The sequence below is a fragment of the Rhinolophus hipposideros genome (assembly GCF_964194185.1).
Source record: "Rhinolophus hipposideros genome assembly, chromosome: 12".
NCBI classification, from domain to species: Eukaryota; Metazoa; Chordata; class Mammalia; order Chiroptera; family Rhinolophidae; genus Rhinolophus; species Rhinolophus hipposideros.
Window position 1 is genome coordinate 32,153,828 of NC_138058.1, and position 27,545 is coordinate 32,181,372.

General features: G+C 32.9%; 1 protein-coding gene across 5 annotated transcripts in view; it reads left to right on the plus strand.

The window, feature by feature from the left end:
- VPS54 (VPS54 subunit of GARP complex) overlaps positions 1-27,545 on the plus strand; it is a 94,933-nt gene that overhangs the window by 34,588 nt on the left and 32,800 nt on the right. For all 5 annotated transcript variants that reach the window (XR_013994666.1, XM_081069332.1, XM_081069330.1 and 2 more), the window contains exons 4-9: positions 4,256-4,334; positions 7,274-7,308; positions 9,566-9,697; positions 13,131-13,516; positions 23,705-23,831; positions 24,801-24,908. Coding sequence is in view for 4 of the 5 variants with exons in the window: in XM_081069332.1 (XP_080925458.1) it covers positions 4,256-4,334; positions 7,274-7,308; positions 9,566-9,697; positions 13,131-13,516; positions 23,705-23,831; positions 24,801-24,908 (867 nt within the window). In the remaining variant the exon portion in view is untranslated. The remainder of the gene's footprint in view (positions 1-4,255; positions 4,335-7,273; positions 7,309-9,565; positions 9,698-13,130; positions 13,517-23,704; positions 23,832-24,800; positions 24,909-27,545) is intronic.

The following is a 27,545-nucleotide window of genomic DNA, read 5'->3' on the forward strand; positions in this document are numbered from 1 at the left end:
TAACTGGAAATTTTTGTAGGGATATTTATTTATAATTTTATAATTATTCCTTTTTATACTTTTTCATTTGCAACCTAATTTGCATGTAGCTGATTTTATTTCACTTGATTACTTTGTTCTTTCTGTGATTTGGAAATAGGCTGAATGTGGCTATAATATTGGCATTACACAGTATCTGGTTCACTTTTAGTACTACCTAATATTTTTGCACAGAACTTGTAAATATTATTTACTTTTGTATGTGTATATGCTGTCTAGAATTTTTGTGTTCTGTTTTTATTGATCTAATAATCTGGATGTTGTTAAGTAGATGAGCTTTAATATGCCTTCTTTTTGATGATTTCTAATCTCACACATCATAACCTGTTATTTGGCTTTTCTGTTCATCCATTTATTGATCAAATATTTATTGAGTGCCTTCTGTGTGCCAGGCACTGTTCTAAACACTAGGTATACAACAGAGATCAAAGCAAACACCAGTTCCCTCCATTACAAACTTAACATTTCTAGCAGAGTATGTAAGAAATAAACCCTAAAGCAACCACTAACGTAACAAAACAAATAATTATAGCTAATAAACTAATGGAAGAAATACCATGGAATAAAGTAACTCTCAATCCAAACAAAGGCAAAAAAAGAGTAAAAAGGGAACAAAGAATGGATGAGACAAAAAAATAAACATTAAGATGATAGACTTAAACCTAACCCTATCAATAGTCACATTAAAATGTAAATGTTTAAGCACCACAATTAAAAGCCATAGATTGTGAGATTAGATGAAAAAGCATGACCTAACTATACAGTGCCTATAAGAAATGTACTTTAATTACAAAGACACAAAACACTTAAAAGTAAAAGGATGGAAAAAGATACACCAGGCTTAACAATAGTAAAAAAAAAAAGCTGGAGTGGCTATGTTAATACCAGTTGAGGTAGATTTCATAACAAAGACTATTACTAGGGATAAAGAAAGCTATTTTATAAGGATAAGGTACCTTTGATGGATTCATCAATAGATTTGAAATGGCAGAGGAAAGAATCAATGAGCTTAAGCAAATGTTGATAGAAACTTAGCAAAATGTGTGGGTTGAAGTGCAAACAGTACTTAGTGAGAAATTTGGTAGCATTGCGTGCATATATTAGGAAAGAAGGAAGATCGAAAATTGATAATCTAAGCTCCTACCTTAGGAAACCAGAAAAAGAAGAGCAAATTAAATCTAAAGTAAGCAGAAGAAAAGAAATCATAAAAAATTAGAGCAGAAATCTGTGAAATTGGAAACAGGAAAATAATTGAGAAAATCAACAAAGCCAAAAGCTGGTTCTTTGAAAGGATCAATAAAATTGATAAACATCTAAGCAGGTTAATTAAGAGAAAAAGAGAGAAGACATAAATTACTAATATCAGAAAGAGGGCACATCATTGATGATCCCACGGACATTAAAAGGATAATAAAAGAATATTATGAATAATTTGATGCCCACAAATTTGATACTCTCCATGAAATGTACCAGTTCCTTGAAAGACACAATCTATCAAAGCTTACACATGAGAAATAGATACTCTGAATAGGCCTATACTTATTAAAGAAATTGGGTCAATAATACCTCTCAAAACGGAAATTCTTGGTAATCTACTCCAGAAAATAGAACCAAAGGGGAATGCTTTCAATTTATTCTATGAGCCTAGCATTAACCTACTACTAAAATTAGATAAAGACATTATAAGAAAGAAAAACTACAGACTAGTATCTTTCATGAACATGGATGCAAAAATTCTTAACAAAGTATTAGAAACTCAAACCCAGCAGTGTGTAAAAAGAATTATATACTGTGACGGAATGGGATTTATTCCATATATGCAAGGCTGATACAATATTCATAAAGCAAAGAGTGTAATCCAGCACATTATAAAGAGTGTAAGAAAAATCCTGAGTTTTTATCAATAGCTATAGAGAAAACATTTGACAAAGTTTGGTATCCATTCATGATAAAAACTCTCAGCAAACACGGGAACTTCCTCAACTTGATGAAGAACGTCCATAAAAACCCTACAGCTAATGGTGAGAAACTAGATGCTTTCGCTCTAAGATCAGTAACAAGGTAAGAAGATAAGAATGTCCCTTCTCAACATTATACTAGAAGCCCTAACTAATGCAGTGAGACAAAAAGAAATAAAAGCTATATGGATTGGGAAGGAAGAAATAAAACTATTTTTATTCACAGATGATGTGATTGTTTATATAAAAAATTCCAAAGAATCAAAAACAAAACTTCTGCAACCAATAAGCAATTGTATCAAGGTTGCAGGATACAAGGTTATTATTACAAAAGTTAACTGCTTTCTTATATACTAATGATGTACAATTGGAATTTGAATTGAAAACACACCAGTTACATTAGTGCCAAAGAAAATGAAATAATTAGGTATAAATCGAACAAAATACAGTATCTACATGGGGAGAACTACAAAACTCTGATGAAACAAATCAAAGACGATCTAAATAAATGGAGAGAGATTCTGTGTACATGGATAGAAAGACTCAATATTGTCAATAAGTCTGTTTTTCCCAACTTGATCTATAGATTCAATACAATCCCAATTGTAATCCCATCGATTTATTTTGTAGATATTGAGAAACCGATACCAAAGTTTATGTGGAAATGGAAAAGAGAATAGCTAACACAGTATTGAAGGAGAAGAACAAATTTGGAAGATTGACACTACCTGACTTCAAGACTTATTGTAAAGCTATAGTAATACAGTATGGTATTGGTGACAGAATAGACATATAGGACAAAGGAACAGCATAGACAGCTCAGAAATAGACCTACACAAATATAGTCAACTGATTTTTGATAAAAGTGCAAAGGCAATTCAATAGAGAAAGACGAGTCTTTTGAATAAATGGTGCTGGAACAACTAGCCATCCATGTACAAAAAAAGAAAAGAATTTAAACCAGACTAGCTATATCTTTCACGCAAATCAAAGTAAAATGGGTCATAGACCTAAACGTAAAATGCAAAACTATAGAACTTCTAGAAGATAACATAGGAGAAAATTTATGACCTTGAGTTTCGGGATGACTTTTTAGATACGGCATCGAAAGCACAATCTATGAAAGAAAAATTGACAAGTAGGATTTTGTTAAAATTAAAAACTTCAACTCTGTGAAGGACAGTGTTAAGACAAGCCAGAGATTGGAAGAAAATATTTGTAAAATACATAAATGATAAAGGACTGGAATCCAAAATATACAAAGAACTCTTAAAACTAAACAATAAGAAAACAACCCAATTAAAAAATGGGCAAAGGACTTGAATAGACATTTCTCTGGAGAAGATACACAGATGACCAGTAAGTGCATGAAAACATGGTCAATATTACTAATGATTTTAAATAATAAATTTTATGTAATTTTACCACATAATGGAAAATAGACAAAAGACCCGAACAGACATCTCACCAAAGAAGACATACAGATGGCAAATAAGCATATGAAAAGATAACTCAATAACATATGTCATTGGGGAATTACAAACTAAAAAAATGAGATGCCACTACACATCTATTAGAAATATGGCAAAAATCCAAAACGCTGACAACACCAAATACTGGCAAGGCTGTGGACTAATAGGAACTCTCATTCATTGGGGTAGGAATGCAAAATGATACAGCTGCTTTGGAAGACACTTCTGTAGTTTCTGATAGAACTGCTATCAAAACTCTGAACACTACTAACCCAGTGTTTTCCTTACCACACTCCACTTTTCTGTTTGTCCTGTTTATGGTATCTCTGAAACGATAAGAGTGTTTTTAGTAGTTGTCTAATCTGATATCAGACTGGGATTTTTTTTTTTTTTTTACTCAAAAAGTGTCAACTAATAACTACCTTTCTATCTCACGTATATAGGTTACCAAATTTTCTTCTTGTTTAAAAAAAATAATTCTCTTAATTGACTTCTGTTAAATAAGTGAGGAATTTCATTTGCTTTCCCACATCATTCTAATTTAGTGGAGATTTTACTACAATTATATAAAATGGGATAAGTATATGGGTGTTGATACATCTCAGTGATATTTGGTTTATTAAGCATACTTATTTGTATTTAAGTTCCAGAGGCTAGTGACTTCATATTTAAAAATCATAAAACTAATTTGATATATTCTGATATTCTGTTGTGAAACATTTTGATGTTTTGAGTTCTCATATTCCCACATAGTATTTGATGACATTTTAATTGTCCTTTTACTAGAGAGAGAAGATTCACGAGAGATGCAAGAATATTTGTCCTCCTAAAGATACCTTTGACAGAGCTCTCTTACATACTCATGGTATGACTATGTGCTATTTGTAGATAATGTGTAGATGAATATGTGTTCTTTGTGGTATAACATAAATATTAATGAACTAAAATCTTAATTTTTGAAACTTGTCTGTCATACCTATAATTTTTATTTCTAGCGAAATTTTTGTAGCTTAAAATCATAATTTTTTTCTAAAAGCTTTTAAGAGAAAAATTTTGGATTTCATGGTAGTGATGTCCTTCAATTCAACAAATACTTATTGAATATCTGGGTGCTTGGTACTTTGCTTCTTGATTAAAAATAGATGAATAAGAAGTAGTATCTGTCATCAAGAAGCTGATGGTCTCTTGAGTAAAGTTAAATAAATAAACTGAAAATTGCAGCACTGTGTATCAAGCAATAAGTTCAATGCGGTAAGATTCTACAGAGCTCCTTACTTAGCCTTAAAAGACTTCCTACAGTTGATGATTGCCTATGTTTTAAACTAGCTATTGAGAAGGATTTATTTGGGAAAAGGCATTCCAGGAAGAGGAAACAGTTTATACAAAGCAGTAGAATCAAGAGAGAAATTAGAATGTTTAAGGGACCGCAAGAGTTCAGTATGTTGGCTCTTCTGGGAGCAAGAAATGAAGCTGAAGAAATAGGTGGGAATCAGATCAAGAAGAGCATTGTATGCCATGCTAAGGAATTTTTCTTTTCTAAAAGCAGTATAGAGCTATGAAATCTTTTTAACCAGACATGATCAGATTTATGATTATACATTTCACTGTGAAAATAGTTGTGGATAATAAATTTATGGATGATGATTAAACTGGAGGCAAGGAGACAATTGGAGGCTATTGCAATAATATAAGTGAGAAATCATGTGGCCCCAATAGTTGTAATGAAGATGGAGAGGATATTAGGCCTTTGAGAGATTGAGGCACAGGTTTTTGTGGTCATTAGTTGATGGTAATGTAGCAAGTTGATTCAAGATGACTCCCAGATTTCTTGCATGGGCAGCTGGCTAGGTTAGGCACAATTCAGTGAGAGAGGCAATATAAGAAGAGGAATTTTGGACACGGAGGCTGGTTTAATTGTAGTTTTGGTATGCAACCTGGAACTCAGGAAGGAGTCTGGGCTGGAGATGTAGGTATGGTAGACAGTATCATAGACAGTGTGCTGGGCAATCCAAGGGCACACTGGGATCACCCAGGGAGGGTGTGAATAGTGGGAAAAGAACTGATCATAGAACACTAGGAAGCTATCACATTTAAGGGACAGATAGAAAATGAGGTGCCTGTGAAGGAGACTAACAGGAAGTAGTCAGAGATAGGAGAGTCAACCAAGAGAGAGTTTCACCTAAGATATGAAAGGTAATGAGAATTTCAAAGAAGTGAGAATGATTAGTGTGGGGACAGAGTCTCAGAGAGCAGTTTCCAGACTCTTGGCCTCACGTGGAAAGGTGCTGGCTCAGTTATTAGATGGCCATCAGCAGTAATCAGACGGCCATCTGCGGTGGCTGTGTGGCCATCAGCTGTTACGTGTTAGCCATTAGCCACTAATGTAACTACTGTGGCTACGATAGGGGTGGGTTGGTTGGTTGGTTGGTTGGCAGAGAAGCGGATGGCGGATTGCGGCTAGGCTAGCAAGTGCAGTTAGCAAGCAGATTACATTGCAGATCGTGTTGATCCTACTTCCTGTGTCTCGCCCGGCTGCCAGCAAGACTGGGGTACAGGCGGACCCCTCATTGGGGTACTGGCGGATGTTTGCTTTTGGGGCCGCCATTGAGAATAGAGTGGTATGAACCCCCTATCTATGGCTCCGTTGTACCTTTTTGGCCTCACCATATCTTGCGTTCTTGTGCGGGGAGTGAGAGCAGAGACCCTGCATGACAATTACTCTACAGTGTCAGGATACTTCAGGGGTAGACCAGTTTGCACACTGAGGAGAAATCTTCATGGATTTGTCAATTTAGGAGATCTTAGAGAGAGCATTTAAACTGGAGTAGTAGTTACAGAAACACCTCAATCCTATATATTAAGGAATGAATACAAGAGAGAGAAATGGAGACTACCAGTATGGATGTGATTTGAAGATTTGAGAGATAGGGTATTAACTACAAAGGGAACAGAGTAGAAGGACTAGATTCGGCAAGAGAGGCATTTGCATAACCCTGAGAGTGAGTGCTTCCTTAAATGTTACACTCAACGTCCTCCCTTGCCTCAACTTAGTCTGTGTCCTATGTTTTATCTTTCTTTTTTTTTCCTGTCTAATTTTTAATGGGAGAGAACTGAGCATGTCTATATGCAGAGAGGAAAATGCTGTTAGAAGGGGGAAGAGGTTGAAGATACGGAGAGAGGCAGAGTAATTGATGAAGTGAGCTCACAGAAGAGGAAGAGGGCTAGAGTCCAAATGCAGAAAGGTTAGTTTTGGAAAGGAGGGTACCTTGTCTGAGATCTGATTGGCATGATGAAGGTACAATAAAACAGGTTCGATTGCAGATAAATTTGTAGATGATACAAACTAAAATGTATAAGAAGAAAATTAATATGATATTAAAAATCTTTTATCAAAAGAGAATTTGGGTGGGATGGTAGATGTTTTGAACAATAAAAAAACGATTTGTATTTTAGAATTTAATTCATTTTTTAAAACTGCATAGTGTGCCAAACTTAATCTCACTAAAACTTAAAAAGATAACATCAAGCTTTCTGTGTCCATTTTAAAAAGACGTGAAATGTAGTTAGTTGTTTTTTTGCTACTATACAGTTTTTAAATATTGTTTGAGACATAAATCTTGTTCAGTGATTTGTTTACTACTAGGCATATAGGAGGTGCTTGATAGATACTTGTTAAAGGAAGGAACTTTATGGTTACTTGATTGTGACCTAGTACAGTATTGAACCTGTCAAAATATATTTTATGGCAGTAAAATGAAAACAAGTTCAAAAACTCTTATTTTCTCTTTTCCTTTTTTTCCACAGATAAATCCAGGACAGATCTGGAGCAAGTACCTAAGGTAATAAAGCTTAAAAAATGAGAATACTGCTTTTTAATATTTGATCTTCAATTTTGCCTTGTAAGAAGCTTTCATTTGGCTGTTTTCTGACACTTTGATCACTTTGCCTCTTCTGGGACCTTGTTGCATCACTTTTCTTTTCTCTTTCTCTTTTGCATCCTCTTCATCACCGAAACCTACAAATGCAGGGGGCACAGCCCACCATCCCATGTGGGAATTGAACCGGCAACCCTGTTGTTCAGAGCTCGTGCTCTAACAGAGCCATCTGGCCACCACCCCCCCCTTCAAATTATTAAAATAAATTTTTTTGTAAGAAAAATTTTGTAGAGATATATAATAGATGAGGTTTTTTTCCTGGGGAAAGAATCCAGTGCATTCATCAGATTCTCAAAGAGGTCTGTAGTAGTTGCTCTGTAGGGTGAGAAGAGACAGATGAAAGTTAGAAACAAAGAGGGGGCGGTTATTTTTAAAGTTCTTTAATTTCTGTAAAATAAAACTCAAATACTGTAATTTAAGGCCCTTCAGTATTCATTTCCATCATGGTCACACTCTTAATTTTTGCCTAGTAATCTTTTTACATTTTTTACTTCAGCCAAACTTTTATGCTAGCTCCGTACTTTCCTTGCCCAGTTCTGGAAAACTTGTCTGTCAGCTCCCCATATCTAATCCTTTACAAGTTTTGCTAAAATGGCAACTTTTCATGAATACAGTTCCCCTTAGCTGAAGATAATTGGCTCCCTTGCTGAATTCCCATAGCATTTTATCTAGATCCCAGCTTTCTTTTTTAAAGCGTTTGGCACTCTTCCCCTTATTAGATATTTATGCATATATTTTATCACATTTCTTGGACTAAAGATCGTTGGGATTAGTACCTCTGTAATAATTTATTTCCCCCCCCTCAGTGCCTAGCATAAGAGTTAGATAATCAGTAAATATTTATTGAATTAATCAGTACTTTCAATTATACTAAAGCAGTAACTAGAAAATATACTCATGTCCTTAGTTAGATTTTACCTATCACATTCATAACAATTTTTGGATATAGATAAAATGAATCAGTAAATATAATGAAATATAGTATATAAATGAATTAATCGATTAAACCATGTTTCAAGTTTATGCTGGATGTTGGGAATACAAAGATTAATAAGCTATAAATTCAGTCTTCTGGGGCAGATACACATATTGGATAAATTTTGTGAAGTATGAGATAAATAAGTATACATGGTGAACTTGTGTTCAGAGATGGGGTGATTAATCTCTGTGCCACACAGAGACATGTTTGCCCTTTAGATTGGGTCATATTCTCTAGGAAGATAGGCAAGAAAGGGCATTCTATGTATGCCAAAAGCATATATAAAGATACTTAAGCATAAGAGGATATGGAAGGTAGTTGGATACTGCTAGAATTTAACTTGTAAATAGTGAGAGTGACAAGTTACAAAGAGGTAAGTGGGTCCAAAACAGTGATAGGGCTTTTGATGCTCTTCTTAAGAGTTTGGTCTGTGGATCATGGGGATCCACAGTTAATTCAGTTATACTTACATTTTAGAGATATTTGACAGCAGGGTAGTAGATAGATTGGTGAAGGACATCAGTAAGTGTCCATTTACTGTTAATCCAGAGATAATGAAGAGCTGCGCTGATGAAATGCTGTGGAGTTAGAGAAGAGAAGGGGATTCAGGTGATATTTAGGAAATAAAACAAGTAGGATTTAGTTCCCAGATGGGTGTGATATGTAAGAAAAAAGGAATAAGCTTTTCATAAAATTGAAATTTATTTTGGTTTTAAATTTTGTGTATGTCTAATCTATAAAACCAGTTTTGAAAGAATTTTGAGCAGACCAAAGTAGGAATATAAGTGTAGAGAAATTGATATTTGGCATTTTTAAAAAACCACTATCAGTAGAAAATAATATGGAAATTTTAGGATAATTTATGGATTTATAATTTAGGATATGATGTCTCCCTTTGGTATGTGTCCAGTGGGACTGCATTAATGTGTGTGATCAAGTTGTAATGGAATGATCACCTCCACTGGTAAAGGCAAAAAAACCATTTTCCTATCTTTCATGAGCAGCGTTAGCTTGATGAGACATTCCTACAATTTTTATACAGATGTTTATGTAAATAACTTGCTTTTGTTGTTTATGCTTGAGATCCAAGTTAATTATTGTTTAATGGTTTTATGATATTAGAAGGGATAATGGATGTAAAGAAAATATTTATCTAATAGAGGGAAATGCATTTTTTGATAGATTTTTATGAAACCAGATTTTGCCTTGGACGATTCCTTAACTTTTAATTCAGTTTTACCATGGTCTCATTTTAATACTGCTGGTGGAAAAGGAAATCGTGATGCAGCTTCCTCAAAATTGCTACAAGAAAAGGTATTTTCTTTATTACTTTTTCCATGTAGAAAATTTTGTTCTAGTTAAGTGGTACTACTTGGCATGGGTTCAGATTTAGTTATTTAGTAAGCAATACTTCTTTTAATTTCATTTTATTGTTACTGATCATTGTAAGCCTTCGAATCTTAACTGATGAAGTAATAGTACCATGTTTCCGGGAAAATAAGACCTAACCGGAAAATAAGCCGTAGCATGAATAGGGGCTTATTTTATATTACGAGCATCCTGAAAAATCATGCTACGGTTTATTTTCCCGGTAGGTCTTATTTTCGGGGAAACACAGTGTTTTGATTCAGTGGAATGCAGTTGTGCTGGTAAAAAAGGAAAAACTTATTGCTTGAGTGCTTCTTATCTGAAACAGCAATTGATGGAATTTCAATTGAAAGGATATGTTAGATAACACATGTAATTGTAATTGCTTCAAGTTTATCCCAAACAATATTTGACCAATTTTATATTTTTTATGATTTAAAGCACAGAAAATCAACTTTTCCTGATGCACTATTTTTTCTCATTTACATAGTTAAGGTTGATTATTTTGAAGCAAAAATATCACACCAGTATTCCTATTGTATTTTCAGTTTTGTAAAGCCTAGTCTTTTGATGTTACCAGTCAGCAGCTTTAAAAGTTTTTACAAAGTTTTATATTTCAGAAGTCAACATCTTCAATATCACTTAAAATGTAGAACTTTAAAAATAACTCACATATCAAGAATCTTTTAAAATTTGAACAGGAAGTAAGACTTGAACAGAAAATTTCACCTGTTCACTCTCAGCACTCAGTTTAGAGTTTTTCTAAAACTGTGGTTCTTAAACTTTTTAAAATAAAGCATTTTGTTTGTTTCAGTCTAGTGACATCTCCTGGCAGTATGAAAGCTTGTCTCAGGAAGACTATTCAATAAATTACGTCTGACATTATGTTGTTTTGTATGTTTGTTGTTTGTATGTTGAAACTAACAAAACAAAACAAAAAAATAGGTCCAGTCCTCTTCAGTAACTGAAGAAAAGCCTAGCTTGGGGAGGATGGAGAAGAAATGTAGGGAAAGAATCATGAGTATTCCTTTTTTTTATAGTTAAAAATGAAAATAAATTCACTTTTTCTTTTGGTAACATTTGATCTATAAAGATTTTCCTTGAGTAAAAACAAACTCATAAGTCTAATGAAAATGATGGGTTTTTGGACATAAGGTCACTCCCAGACCACTTTTTCACATTATAAGTATGTTCTCTGGTAGAATAATACCTTAAAAGAGAAAAACAACAAAAGCCAATAAAAATCTCATTGATCTACATAGATACTTTTAGGAATACTTTAAAAAGTGTTCAGTTTATAGAAATTTAATAGGAAATGAATTATGAAAATATTAATGCCTTAAATCAATGGAATATTGATAAGTTGCCAAAATCGTTGAAATTCAAATGAAACAATTTTCTTAACGCTAAATGTTTAAAGTGACTACAGTAATGGATTTTTTTTTTGTAAGTTGCTGAATCACGCTGGTATATTTACATTCTCACTCCTCATTCTGCTCTGTTCTTAGATAAGTAATGGAAGACAGGTTTCTAAGGGAGCACTTTCAAACTCACTTTATGATTGAGTTTTATCAGCTGTTTTATCTTGCCAGCTTTAAAGAGGGGGGGATGCTACAAGCAGGATCAAAGAAATTTGTATCCAAAGAAATTGGTACCCAAAGTGCTGGTGATGAGATAAGGAGTTTGCACTAGAATGTAAATCATTGCACTGTTTGCTTCATTAAGAAAGTCTTTCTATGAAAAAACAGTGCAGTGGGCTTAGTTGATTTTACTTTCCAACAAAGTTCCTTATTTTATCATGGACCTGATAAACAGTTCACAGACTGGCAGCAGCATATTAACTGCCTTCTGAATAGCATTGTCCTAAAGGAGTTACCCATTCTCCATTGATTGTGAAAACTGAGTCCATTTTAGCTTGCAGTGTACTCTAGTACCTTTGTCCGCACATTGCTTTTTAGGTAAATAAATGAACAGCTCTATTGAAGATGAAGATAACAAGAACAAAAGGGTATCAACTCAAGAGATTTAAACTGGAAGAATTTCTTGTTTGAAACCTATTTTATATTATAATATTAGGTCAGTGCAAAAGTAATTGTGGTTTAACAGGTTAAAAATAATTGCAAAAACAGCAATTACTTTTGCAGCAACCTAATAGATTACTGAAGGAGCCTTATAAAAGATATGTGTGATCCTGCATTGCATGGTTTTAAGGAAACAGCTTGGTAACCAAATAATCTCTTCTAATCTTATGAGTCCTAAATGTTGAAAGTCAATTAATCCTTTAATGCTGTGACTTCTCAGAGATAATGCCTAAAGTTTGAGCTAGGTTGACGAATCTACAAGTGAAAAAGTGAGAAGGAAATGGAAAAATAATGTAGCCAAAAATGTCATATGCAGTTAGAAAGGAAGAAAAGACAACTGAAGTCTTAGAAGTCCATATTTGAAATTAGAAAACATTTTTAATATATGTTACTCTGGGAATTCATCTTGGTAGTGTTACAAATACATATATGTGAGCTAATTGTTTAAGGCATTTGTCAACCTTTTAAGAGGAAAATACACTGGAAATAAACTGAGTTTTACAAATTGATAAAAGAGTAATTTTTGAAATGTAAAATAAGCAGCCTTGAAAAAAATCAATATGAATTTTAGTACTTTTTATAATTTGTGACTGGACTACCAATCTTTCTTTTGTGAATTTTTTTGCATTTTGAGACATCATGGTATAGTACAAAGAACTTCAGCTTTTGAGCCAGACAGACCTGGGTTCAAATTTTAGTTTTGCCATTTACTAACCACGTGACTTTATTCAAGTGATTTAATGTCTCTGGGCCTCAGTTTCCTCATCTGTAAAATGAGAATAATAATAATATCTGTATTTAAAGAGTGTTAAAATTAGAAAATGTGTATATAAAATACCAATGCCTGGTACACAGAAAGAGGAGGTTAATAAATGGTAGCTATAATCATCTTGTAGTCAGATAAGTGCTGTGTGATGTTGGTACTGGCAGTGGTGTGTGGGGATGAGATCATGCTCTCTTAGATCTTAGAATTTCTGAAGCTACAATAGATTATAATCTGAGATGACTGGGGGGGTATTCTTACTTTTTAGAAAGTGGTGGTGTTTGGAGGGCGGTAATGGCAGGAGCAGCAGAAGAAGGTAAATCACCTTCTAACTCATTTGTTTTATATTTATTAATCTCTAGGCTATATCTTTCATCTCCCTTCCGTTATGTTATCAAGGATCCCATAAATAAACAGTTCCCGCGATGGGATTTAAAATACATGTAGAAATCTTGTATCATTTTCAGAAAATATTTGGATAGTCAAGGAAGGTATACTTATAATACTCCATGATTTTTTTTCCTTCCCTCTTAAGCTGAGCCATTATCTGGATATTGTGGAAGTAAACATTGCTCACCAGATCTCTCTACGTTCAGAAGCATTTTTTCATGCAATGACCTCTCAACACGAATTGCAGGACTACCTCAAGAAAACTTCCCAGGCTGTAAAAATGCTTCGAGATAAAATTGCACAGATTGACAAAGTAATGTGTGAAGGATCACTACACATTTTAAGACTGGCACTTACCAGAAATAATTGTGTTAAAGTGTACAATAAACTGAAGTTAATGGCCACTGTACACCAGACTCAGCCTACAGTACAGGTGTTGTTATCTACTTCTGAATTTGTTGGAGCGTTGGACTTAATAGCAACAACACAAGAGGTCCTACAGCAGGAACTTCAGGGCATTCACGGCTTCCGGTATGTCCATTAAGTAAACCATTAGAAATAATGTTAGCAATTTTTAAAGGATAAATTTTAGTGTGTAATGTTAGCTGAAGAAGTGTGAATATATTTAAAGTTACATGGTATGTTTTCTTCGAGATTGATTTGTTTAGTAATGTTATCATTCTGATATTTTAGTCTTAGCTAAATAAACGACCATAAGGACCAATATTTAAAGGTCCATTTAGATGGAGAAACAAAATTAAATTTTCTAGTTGATGAAATCAATGAAAGGCTAGTTACAACTAAAAATGATAACATTTTGAAAATGTTGAAATAGTTTTTTGTCAAGACAGTAGATCAAGGTGGAGGGAGGAAGACTAATACATCTAAAATTAAGTTCATTTTAAAAGCTCTTGAATAGGTTTTAAATTTAATAATTAATGAAATTTATTTCTGAGTTTTTGTCTATTATCGCATTGCAAAAAATTCTACATGGTGATGGAAAAAACCTAATTTCTCCTGAGTTCTTATTTTGGAAATAACTTTTAAGCTTAGGGTTTCTGCTATTTTGTGTGATATCCAATCAAAATGTTTAGTTTACAGATAGACCAGTTGCAAGCCATCAAAATTTCATTCAGTTAAGCAGGCTTGCAGTGTGCTTGTGGAAGTTCCTATTTTCTGGGAAACCTATCCAAGCCTTATACTACTGAGTAACTACAAAGAAGTTTTATGGAAGATATGTGTTCTAAAACTTAATAGATACTTAAGATAGTCTTAGCCTCAAAATAAGTTTGATTGAATTATAAATTCTTATTGACTAAGGATATATAATTGGAACATTTAGAAAGCCTTTTTTGAAACTTGGCCCAAATTTAATTACATAAATGATTGATTCATTCATTGAAGAAATGATTTTGATTACCTATTATGTGTCAGACACCAGGCAGAATACTGGAATTATAGCCATGAACAAAGCAGAGATGTTCTCTGCTCACACTGTTCTACAATTTATTTGGCAGGAGGAGGGAGACAGAAATTACTGAGTAGTTCTGATACAGTGCAATACCGCATAATGATGAATGTATGGACTGCTACGGAGGTCTAACCTTAGGAGAGGAACATATCAGACTTTGACGTTTACAGAAAAAGTTTGAGTCACAAACCTCTTTGAGAATCTGTTGACAGCTGTTGTTGGACTCCTTCCGTAAAAATAACCCTGTACATAAAATTGTGCAAGTAATTTTGAGTAGTTTATAGTCCTTTCAAGCCTACTTTGGATTTTCCAACATGGAACCCAGGGTGACTAAATGATTTTTAGTTTTCTTTTCATCTGTGAAATTTAAAATATTTGTCTTCTGTGAATGTATGTGAAATATATTTTTAAATAAATAATATAAATTTTTGTCACTACTTTAGAAAAATGGACTTCTGTAATGATGGAAGCTGTATTTTTCACTTACCACTACTGTATAATATTATGAATGTTAATGAATACTGGGAGCCAGTTCTGCAGAGTAGACTGCTTTGTCCTCTGAACAGAACAGTGCTGAGAAATAGAATCAAAGATTTAATACTTGCCTACTAAACACAAATTCTAAAACTGTTCAGTTTTACCCCAAAGGACATGTAATTTATTTTATTTTCCTTGGCTCACAAGTTTATGCCCAGTAACATTGATGCAAAGTATAGTCATCCAAAGCTATCTAGAAAATATTTAAGAACCTGGTTGATATTTATTCCTATTCAATTATGATTTATTGGAAGACAGAATGAAAATTTTATAATCTATTTTGAGCCCGAGGAAGAGTTTACCTTTGTCATCAACCTTACTTTTTTTGGTTTGTACCTTAACTCAAAAGAAAAAATGTCCTTCATAAAAAAGTTACTGAATTAAGTCCTCACTTAACGTTGTGAATGGGTTCTTGGATACTGTGACTTTCAGCAAAACGATGTATAATGAAACCAGTTTTGCCATAGGCTAACTGCTGTGAACAAGAGTTAAGTTCCTGTGGCACATTTCTGGTCATGGAAACATCACCAAACTTCTAAATAAAGACTCAGAACACTTCTAATAGTAAACATTGAAATACATGTGAGCTATGCCTACTTTTAAGAAAGATTAATAAAAACAAGTAAGACAATTATTTTCCAACCCGTTTATTCTAGTTCAGGGTTAGGGGTGGCCACATCCTCTCCTAGCAGCTTAGGGCATAAGGTGGGAACCAACCCTGGGCAGGACACCCTTCCATCACAGGGCACACTCACATCTACACTCCCTCAGCCTGAGCCAGTTTAGACATGCCAAGTCATGTCATGTGATTATCTCTGGGATTTGGGAGAAAACTGGAGTACCCAGAGAAAATCTACATAGACATGTGGAGAGCATGTAGACATTACAAAGACTGTGGCCCCAGCTGGGAATCTTTGTTTTTCCCCTCATTAACATTATAACAAAAGGACATTGAACGAAAGGACGTTATGGAGGACCTGCTGTATATGATTTTTAAAAGGACTTTCAAATATTCTGATTGTCTATGTTTTGCTCAAATATTTTTCTACTATTATTTTTTGGGAACTTACACATGTATAGAGAGTGTTTATTCCTCATATTGAAACATTTCTGTAAAGCTGCCTATCAAATGTCAGTTCTAGTACAGTTATCACTGAAAGTTTGTATGAAACTTTGAAAGTATGAAAGTTTGTATGAAACTTTGAAAGTATGAAAGTTTGACATCAGAAATGTGTTGAGTTTGTACTTCTCATAAATATCTTCATATGCAAATAATTTTCAAAGATAAAAGTACTGTAAAAGAAAAGGTTTTTCTAATGAAGGAAGAATAATGTCTTATAGTTGAAGTAGTTTAACGCTGACAGTTTTGTTTTAATTATTGTAAAATCCTATCTGATGATTTACTTTTCTTGACTTCATCATTTTTTTTTTGCTGTAAAGTTGTTAAATATCAATATTAGTTTCTTTTATAGCTTCACAACTGTTTTTAAGGCCATTTAACTTTATTTGGAAGCGTAAGAATAGTTTTGAGCTCTATATTTTTGTCTGATCAATTAGGATAACATGTATTATAGGTCTCTTGTCTACTATAAACGTTAGTGGTGTAACCTGTGTTCTTAGTTTATTAACATTATTATTCTCTCCCAGTAGGAGATAAGAGATGCTGTACTTGAATTTCACACACTTTTCTCTCTTTTTTATACAAGAGACCAAATTTTAATCATTTTTTGTAGGGCGTATCTTAGAAAAGCATAGTCTTACTTAAAATAAGAAATCTTTCAGTAGAATCAGAGGACTCTATTGGATTAATTTGTTAATATTCTTTCCATTTGATAGATCTTAGTCCAAGTTTTGCTTTCAGCTATGGTGTTTTTTTCTAATGCTTTTAAGGGAGCTTTCATACTAAAATTTTTCCAATAGTCAAATTACTACAATTGAAAATTGCTATTTATTTAAAAAGAATTTGAATATTCTTATTTGTATATGATTTTTCTGTATACTACTAACCTAATGTTGTATATTTCCTAGTCAGTGGTAGTAAAAAATGCTTATGTATATTTTCTTTTTTCTCATTCTTTCTATATTTTTTGACCTTGATGTTATTTTCTGTATAAATATTTGTGACTTCTGAACTCCCAGAACTTTTTGTATATACTATCTAGTGAAATTTGATACCATTCTAACATATTTTATTGTCATTTGTGTTACTTTCTAAAAAATCTTTCTAATGGGCCCTAAATGTCTTAAGCAAGGGCTATGTCATACATCTTGATACATATTTACGGAATCTGAATTATCCAGGATATTACCAAATGTATCTTGACTCTTTGTACCATTCTCTTATTCTTTTTTTCCTTTTATTTTCCATATCATCATCCCTAATTAACCATTTATAGTTTATGTATGACTGTAGTTCTTAATCCTGGCTGCATTTTAGAACTCTCAAAAGAGCTTTTTTTTTTATTTCTACTTTTTTAATTAGATCATGATTTCTTTATGTAAAGTGAATCAGTGAAATGAATTTCAAACTGAAACATTGTTTTCAGTTTTTTCACAGCTGTATCTTCTTAATTTTTCAAAATTTATTTTTTAATTTAAGTATAGCATGCTATACCCCATCCAAGCCAATGAAGTCAGACTTCTTAGAGGGTAAGGCCTGCACATCTCTTTTTTAAAGCTCTCTAGGAGACTCTAACATGCACCAGAGTTGAGAACCCTGGTTTTTAATTACTGTTGGATACTCTTATCAGGATTTGAAATTAAAGTGGTAACGTCTTCTTACATAGTTTTGTTCTTTTAAAAAAACAAAGTTTTCAACTAAAGCATCTTCCTGTCTTTATTCAAAGAAGGTTCTACTAATGTGTTAGAGGTACAATGTATCTGTTTCCAGTATAAAAATCCCATTGTGTGATTCCCTCTTCTGAACGTGAATAGTAATTTACACAGTGGGAAATTTAGGCCATTGCATAATTCATAAATATTAAAATGGATCTTTTGTATATTTGTTGATTTTTATAATTTTAAACAATTTTAAATGATTTTACTGCCTAAATTGTTGCAAAATTGGGCAGTTTGAATTATTTAGACATACATATTTTTAACCATTACTCATGAAATGAAATTCTGCTATTAGCAATAAAAATATATGATAATCAGTGTAACAAAATATATCATTTGTGGCCTATACTAATTTAACTGAAAATGTTGCTGAGGTTCATCATAATGTTCAAATACTTGTTAAGCAGATGTAATACAGAAGTATTATTATGGGCCTACGATATATTTGAAACATGATAATCTTACAGGTTTTGGTATAGAAAACCCTCAGTTCCCTTGAAATTCAAGGATGTAGTATTGTTGTTTGCTCTTTGTTATTGTAAATATTTACATGGAAACTTTTTTTTCTTACTACTTATTACCACCATTACTCTATCACCACCGTTGTGAAACCTAAGACCATCTGTGCTAAGTAGATATTGCATATATTATTTGATTCCCCCACAAAAAAAAACGTCTATGAGATAGGTAATCTTATCCCAATTTAATAGATAAGGAAACTGAGGCATAGAAACTCTTAGATAACTTGCTCCAAGTCATACAGAAAGGTAGAAACAGTAGAGTCGAGATTCAACCCAAGTCTCATCTGACCTTAGAGCAGTAGATGCTTTGTAATATATTTGATTGAGTGTTTATGGGACCTCAATAGATCACTTGGAACATCAGTGCTAATTTTATAATGTGAAAGATGTTAAATTGGGGGCAATTGAGTTATAGATTTGCTGAACCAGGACCTACCATGGTAATTGATTTTAGCATAAAAATTAATGAAACTAGCTTGTTTTCTAGTCATAAACCTTTTTTGGGGTTCTTTTTTTTTTTTTGAAGAAAAGGTGGAAAATATTCAGTTAATTATAGGTTCCAGCTTATTGTTTCGTTGATCTGAGGTCACCTATGGATTCCTTGTAAGGGATTTTTATTATTGGAAGTATCAAAAGTATTTAATAAATTCTTTGATCCTGATGTAATGTATAATTTAGATCTTCAAAGCATTATAATAAGAAAGCCTCCACATTGTATGTTCTGGGATGAAGCCACAACCCAGATTTTCCACTATTTGATGAAACTAGTATTACTGTAGAGTTTATTGATACATAAATCTTTGATAAAAACAGTACAAAGGTCATTGTAGTGAATACACAGCTTAGTAGAAGATCTGAATTAATGTACAAATTGAAGCATGTTGAAATAGGAAGTACTGGAATTGTTCCCATTTAGCATATATGGGCCTAAGTACTTTATCAGAAAGTGATGTTTTAGTTGTTTGTCATTTTAGCAGATCTCTTTCACCAGAATACATTACTGTATGTGATTATTAGGATATATGCTTTAAAAAAATTTAACAGATTTATCATATATTTTTAATATGGTTAATAATAATGTGCAGGCAATTACTATTACATCTATTGTCAAAGTAGCCAAGAATATTTAAAAAAAAGAAAACTAGAGCAAGGATGAATAGGTGAATCTTGTAGAACGTTTTAATTCTGAAAGTTTTAAGGATCTGTTTAGACAAATTTTTTGTATGTATTGTATACCTGTGATTATGTAATAAATACTATTTAATGTTAGTATTGAGATTGATATCTACTCTTATTTATCAGGCTGTAAAATTAAAGAATGCATAATAATGAAGCTACTCAGTTATTTAAGACAGGATCTGGGGTTAAATAACCTCACATATGCTGAAATGACAATTTTGTTATTTTGATGCCCAAACATCAGTAGGTATAATCATACTGACTTCCTACCATAATTCTTTTGTTGGGATGTGTTGAAGACTATTCATTCATACCTGAAGGTAACATATACCTGAGTGTTAACCTCTAATGTGCCTTACAAGGGATTCTGATCTCATAAAATTGAGAACCAAGCAATAGGAAAGTTATGTGTAGATTTATGTTATACCGTTACTGCTTTTAAAAAAACTTATTGAAAACTCACACATATTCAAAAATAGAGGAAATTATATGAAGAGAGTTGTATAAAGCTGGGTAAATTGTATATTATCAGTGAGTTATACACTAAATGACCAACTTTTTTTTCTCTATACCCTCCCCCTACTCCTGGATTGTTTTGAAACAAATCCAAACCATCATTTCATTTCATCCATGAATATTTCATTATGTATTTTTGAAAGATAAGGATTTTAAAAACATACTGTAATATTCGTATTTTCAAATACTGTTCAAATTTTCCTGTTTGTCTCAAAATTCATTTCTATAGTATGTTTGTTGAAATCAGGATCTAAATAATATCTATAATTGCAATTGGTTGATATATTTCAAGTGTCTTTTGATATATAGTAGTTCTTCATTCTTCTTGTATTCTCCCTTTCAAAATATTTATTGAAGAAATTTAGTTGTTTGTCTTGTAGAACCTTCTCAAAGTTAGAATTTGCCAACTGAATCTGCATTTTTTAAAAACCGATATTTCTATAACCTTGTGGTTAGATTTAAATGCTTGACCAGATTTAAGTTTTACTTTTCATTAAGAGTACCTAATAGGTAGTGGTGTATATTTCAGTCAAGAGGCATTTATCTAATGTCTCTCTTTTTGTGACATTAGCCTCCATTTGATGTTCATTGCCTAGATTTATCATCTCATTATGGGTTCCAAATCATGATATTCTAATTGTATACTTCCTTATTCATTTAGTAACTGGAATATTTTCTTAAAGCAATATTTCTACATACAATTATTTGATAACTATGAAAGATATTTCTTACAAGCATAGGCAGGATAAATTCTAGATTCTTTTCCCATATTTAGCACTTTGAAAAATAATACATTGAATATTTAGCATCTTCCAAAGGTAACTGATGAGTGTAATATTTTTAGAAGCACATGGATTTATATATATTTGAAGTGTTTAAGTTCTTTGCTGTTTTTATTTTTATCAATATTCAAATTGTTCTGTCTTTTGTACGAACCTCCTAACATTCATTCTTGAGTCCTTTGATATGATTCCTGAATCGTCATTGATTGTTTTCTTACTCTGTGTTATGACAAGATATTCATATTTTATATTTTTTGCCCCAGACTTGTAATCTGCCATTTCTCTGAGGAGCTCTAGTTTCTTTTAGTAGGAAATGGTATTTGGAAATTACAGTCTGGACACCAAAGATGTTCCTGGGTAATATAGTGGCCTTTGTAGTAGACAGAGCTAGAAAATAAATTTCCCTTTATGAAGAAGAAATCTGAGTTCATGTTGATAGTTTCGATTTAAATTCAGGACTACAGAGTTGTTGCTTCTTCAATCTTACTTATGTGTCTCCTTTTGAATAAGCTGAAGACAGTGGTTCCTAATGATGTCAACATAATTACTCATTTGTTTTATCCCATAATATGAATTGAATGCTCTCAGAACTAACACTATGATTATTACAAACATAGGATTTCTTTTTCTTAAGATAACATCCTTTGTGGGATGAATAGATAAATTACTGTTTTAAAGTCGCTTGTTGTAATTCCTCTATTTTGCCACTAACTGGATACACACTTAGGTTCATTTCCTTTTGATAGTTAAAGATTGATCTTTTAAAATGTAATGTTTTACAAATATGTTAAGTAGTTACATGGTTCCAAAATCAAATCTATCAAAGGTTATTACTTAACTTCTATCCTGGTCCTCTTTCTCCCTAGCTACCCCTGTAAGTCACCATTTTAAAAAGTTTTAGTTTATATTTATCCATCCATTCACCCCCTCCCTCTATCTATCCATCTCTCCATCTTTCCCTCATCTTCAATAAGCATTAGCATACTATACATTCTTTTTTCCATCTTTCTGTTTTCACCTTACAGTATACCATGGAGATCACTCTACAGTATGCATTCTCAATAGCGGCTATCATCCCAAGGGGGCAAAAATTGGTCTTGAAGGGTGAAATAAAATCTTGGATATTACAATGGTTTGTGGCCCTCCAAAGGGCCATAGTACATAAACAGATACGTAGGTATATCTATGATATTAAAATTTTAAGAGGCTGATTAAGAATAAAGATATCTAAAAAGATTTATTAGAGGGGCATTAGTGAACAGAGGTTGAGAAACTGCTCTGTAGCAGTATATGGCATATTAATTGGTATTCCTCAATCCTTTTAAAAGTGTGTAGTGTCTCTTATGATAGATATATTCTCCTAGCCGTCATTGGTCAACATTTGAGTTGTTTCCATTCCTTTGTAGTTACTGACTGTGCTGCAGTGAACATATGTTCTTTTGTATTTTTACCAGTGTATCTCTGAGACAGATTCCAAGAAGTGAGATTCCTAGGTCAAAGGCTAATTGCCCATGTGATTTTGGTTGACACTGCCAAATTCCCCTTATGGCAATGTTTTAGTTTGTACTAGTGGATATGTTCTAAATTTGTTTGGTGCCATTTATGAGAACCTTATTAATCTTCTAATTAGTTGTAAGAAATACAATTTTCATATAGCAAAATGCAAATTTATACATTATTTTCCTCATCAGATTTTTCGAAATTATCACTACACCACTTACCATGTGTTGTTTATAAAAGAAAAGCAATGGATCTGTCTAAAAGTTCACATGGTTTAAACTAATTTTTTTTAATGTGCGATATTTTGTCTTAGTAAACATAGTTGCTGACATTAAGGGTTTTTCAAGTAAATGTAGTATATATTTTTTTAAATGTTTGTTTTTTAATTATTTAAATATGAATGTTTTTAAATTGCCCCCAAAGATAGAGCTTTAAGTTTTTTATCCTGGGATATAAACAGATTTCCCATTGGCCTATTTCACTTAATTTTTGGAATACTTTGGACCAACTAGATTACCTAGGTTTCTTCAACCCATTGTTTCTATGACGCTATTAGACTGGCAAAAATTTCTTTGTACGCAGAGGTGCTCATCCTTGGTGCCCTGCAGAACAGGGGCTACATGAGACCATTCTTGTCATTTGGACAGTGAGTGTATGCTTTTTCTAAAAGCTCCAAGTCCCTTTAGTAATCCCTGCTCTTACCACCCCCATAACTCTACCCAGAAGAGAGTCCTTCTCGTTTTAACACTAGCTAGGATCTGCAAACATTAGAGGTAGATTAAAAAGAAACATTATATTTTATGAGAAAAAGTTTCATGAATAGATTGTAGTTCAGTATTTTACATTTTCAGTCTTGTGTTCTAATGACTTCCAGTTTAGTGACCTGAAGGGTATTGCACAGTAACTCACACTGATGATGACAGAGATTGAGTTGTCTCTATAGTCAGTCCCTGTAGTCCTTCAGATATTTATATGCACGCAGAGCAGGGCCGGGCATAGTAGGTGCTTGTATTTGTGCAATAAATGAATGGCTTAGGAGCTACTGGCATTGATATTTAGTAAATGGTTAATGAAGAAAGGACTTAGAATACCTGAATATTTTGTCTGTAACAAGTAGACAAAAAAGCAGTCATGAAATTTCTAGAACCAGGTTTTCTACAACACCTTTAACTGGAGGTTACAGAGAAAAATAGAATTTGGGAGATGACTTGAAACTATTGCAGTTATTTTTATTAAGTTAAAGGACTACATTTATTGAAACATCACATTGCACAAGTACTGTCAGATAGAAAGGTTTTGCCTACTAGTTCCCTTAATTGTGGAGTGAATTTGGATTTTTAATGACTATATGTAACATTTTCTTCTTCCTTTGTAGGCATTTGGGATCACAACTTTGTGAGTTAGAAAAGCTGATAGATAAAATGATGATTGCAGAATTTTCTACTTATTCTCACAGTGACTTAAATAGACCGCTGGAAGATGATTGTCAAATTTTAGAAGAGGTATGTGTTTTGAACTGTGGAATTAAATTGATGTCATTGCTTAGTGTTAATTCTTAACATCCTTGGTTTAGAACACATTCTACTCAGATTGTAGTGAACAGAATTACATTAAATTTCAAGCTCTATCAGACCTATGAAGCCTTTCACTAAGTATGACTTTAGCAAGCACGATACTCGTAATTTTTCATTATTCTGTGAAATTAGAGGATAAAATAATTTTACAGCTTAATTAGAAATTGGAGTTAAAATGAGGTCTTTATATATATTACAAACCAGGTTCAAAACACAGGTATAGGATGAATTAATGTATATGCATGTACCAGAGTATGTCTTTTAAAAAAGTGATCATTATTATATGGTAACTTATCAGTCATTCACATTCACAGAGCACCTATTATGAACATAGTTTATGCATATACATATACAAATACATCATATACAGGCTTCACTTGTCTGGTAAGTTCTTAATGCTGATTATTGTCAAGAACTAGTGAATCCAAAAGCCCTGATAGCAGCCTAAGTAGTTAAGAGAGATTTGTACCTGTAAGCAGTTAATTCCCCCTAGAATCATCCAGGTCATGACTCTAGTGTTCTATACTAATCAAAAAGCACAGGGCTCACCAGCTATTTATTGATCATGAGGATTTGAGAAGGATACTTTCTAGCCACTTGTTGAAACTAGGCCAAAATATACTCTTACATTATTTTGCTGGTTTGATTATTTTGATCAAACCAGCTTCATTTGATCCACTGTAGTGAAATAGGATTTACCTGTTTTATAACACTGACTCTAAAAATCTGATGACAAGATTGTTGTGGTAGGGGTTTTTGTAGGCTTCTAGAAAATACCATATGCAGGATAGAGTTCTGAGGATCAAACAATAAAACCCTTGATGTTGAACATTTCTACCTCTGAGATTATTTTATCTTTAAAGTATGAAGTTACATACTCTTCTTTTATTTTAATAGGAAAGATTAATATCTCTTGTATTTGGACTTTTAAAACAAAGAAAACTTAATTTTTTAGAAATCTATAGTGAAGAAATGATTATTACGGCAAAGAATATCATTAAACAGGTAATTATACATTTTTATTTGATATATTTTGGTCTAGAATATTTTGTGAAGTTTATTTTTACATGATCCTAGAAATAATATGTATAGTGTAATAGTAATATTTTCTCATTTATTTAAAAATTGAAAATATAGAAAAATAGAAGAAAAACATAGTCCTCTCAGCCAAAAGATTATCATTTAATACTTAAGTGTAAATTGTTACTGATGCTTCTCATTGTTGCTATCATACTGTATATATTATTTTGACTTGTACATATATTTCAGTTAGAAACAAGCATTTTCTCATTATAAGCCTTCAGAAACATCACTTTTAATGGTTGTCTAAAATTCCATAAACATTATGTTAGTTAAACCTTTCCTTTGCCTCAATGTCCTGAATCAATTCAAAGCGTTTACCTTTCATGGTCGTTTTGACTTTGGGGAAGAGCCAAAGAGCCAAAAGTCACAGGGTGCCGGATCTGGTAAATAAAGTGGATGAGGACACACCATGATGTTTTTATTTGACGGAAATTGCCATACCAGAAACAATGTGTGACATGGAGCCTCTGTTGTGATCACAAACTACGGTGAATGCTGCTGCCGAGTGCCATCCAGCGGGGATCTTCAATATGGGAAGTGGCATGTTGAACCTTAGTAACAGTGTGTGACATGTTTCAACTTGTTCCATGTATTCAGTTGGGTGTGAGCTATGGTGGAGGGAAGGTGTGTTTTAAAGTGTGCTGTAAGTCATCCTCCATCATGACAATGCACCGTGTCACACATCGCTTCGGGTATACGGCAGTTTCTGTCAAACACTACGGTGTGTCCTCATCCACCATATTCACTGGATCTGACACCTCGTGACTTCTGGGACTTCTGGCTCTTCCCCAAAGTCAAAATGATTCAGGACATTGAGGCGGCCATGATAGCACAACTAAAGACACTCACGAAAGAGGACTTCCAGAACCGCTTCAGAAAGTGGCAAGAATGATGGGATAAGTGTTTTCGAAATGAGGGGGAGTATTTTGAGGAGGATTAATGGCAATGTGTCTTTTACTGTAAAACATTTTTGTATTTAAACATTCACCATATTGTTTGATCACATTGTATACTGTCACCAGCAGTAGATAAATATTAATTTCACCTTACCCTAATCTCTAAGAAATCATGATTGTAAACTAAAATCCATGTGTTTTTAAGTCTTCCATAATCTTTGTTTTGACTTTTTTTACTCAGATAAATTTTATTCATGGAACTTCAGTTTTTCTATATATGAAATGGAACAATTTTAAATGTGTTTATTAGTCTTAATTGATCATCATTAAGTTGAATGCACATTACTGAGTTTTTCATGTTTAAATAAAGTAAACGGGCTGAGCTCCCAGATGGCTCAGTTGGTTGGAGCGCGTCCTTTCAACCACAAGGTTGCCGGTTCGACTCCCGCAAGGGATGGTGGGCTGCGGCCCCTGCAACTAAGACCGAAAGGACAACAACTTGAAACTGAATGGCACCCTCCACAACTAGGATTGAAAGGACAACAACTTGACTTGGGAAAAAAAAAAAAGTCCTGGAAGCACACACTGCTCCCCAATAAAGTCCTGTTCCCCTTCCCCAATAAAATCTTTAAAAAAAATAAAATGAAAATAAAGATAAAAGGTATTTTATAAAAAAAAAAAATAAAAAAAAAAAAAATAAAGTAAACGGGAAAAAAAAGATAATCACCCCATCTTTTACCTCTGTTTAACACTGACTAAAACACTTATTTTAAAATTGTTTAAACCACTTTCAGAAATTGTTGGAAATATCTACTAGTGCTAAATATACACATATATGATCACTCAGCAATTCTACTGCAAGGTATTTACCTGACGGAAATGCATATATAAGCTCACCAAAGACAAATAAGAATTTCATGGCAGCACTATTTCTAATAAAAAAACTGGAAAAACCCAAATTCTATTATCAGTAGAAAAGATAAATAGAACTCTAGTATAATTATACAGTTGAATACTATACAGCAGTGAGAATGAATAAATTACATGGAACAGCATGGATGAACATTACATACATACTGGGGAACTAAAGAAACCAGACACAAAGGAGTATACACTGTATGATTCCACTTATGTATAATTCAGACATGGCAAAATTCATCTATGGTATGAGAAATCAGGATAGTAGTGTCTTTTGAAAGTAATTACTAGGTGGGGAGCAGGAAGAGTGGCTTACTGGCAGTGTTCAGTTTTATGATCTCAGTTCTGGTTACACAGGTCTATTCCATTATGAAAAATTATTGAGCTATAAACATAACTTGTACAATTTTCTCTATATTATACTTTTAAACAAGTTTTTTAAAATGCTGTTTTAATTCCCAGAGTTATTCTGAAGTCTAAGCATTTATTTATTTTAACTTTAAACTGTGGCATGTCTTGAAAAGAACTGTAACCTCTAAAATGAATTTCTTTTGAAATTAAAAAAAAGTTTATTTAAGTATAGGTGGTATACGGTAGTATATTGGTTATATTCATTTCAGGTGTACAATATAGCAATTAGACATTTTTATACCTTGCAATATAATAACCCCACTAATTCTAGTAATCATGTGTCACCGTGCAAACTTACCACAATTATATTGACTGTATCTCCCTCCTCCTTTTC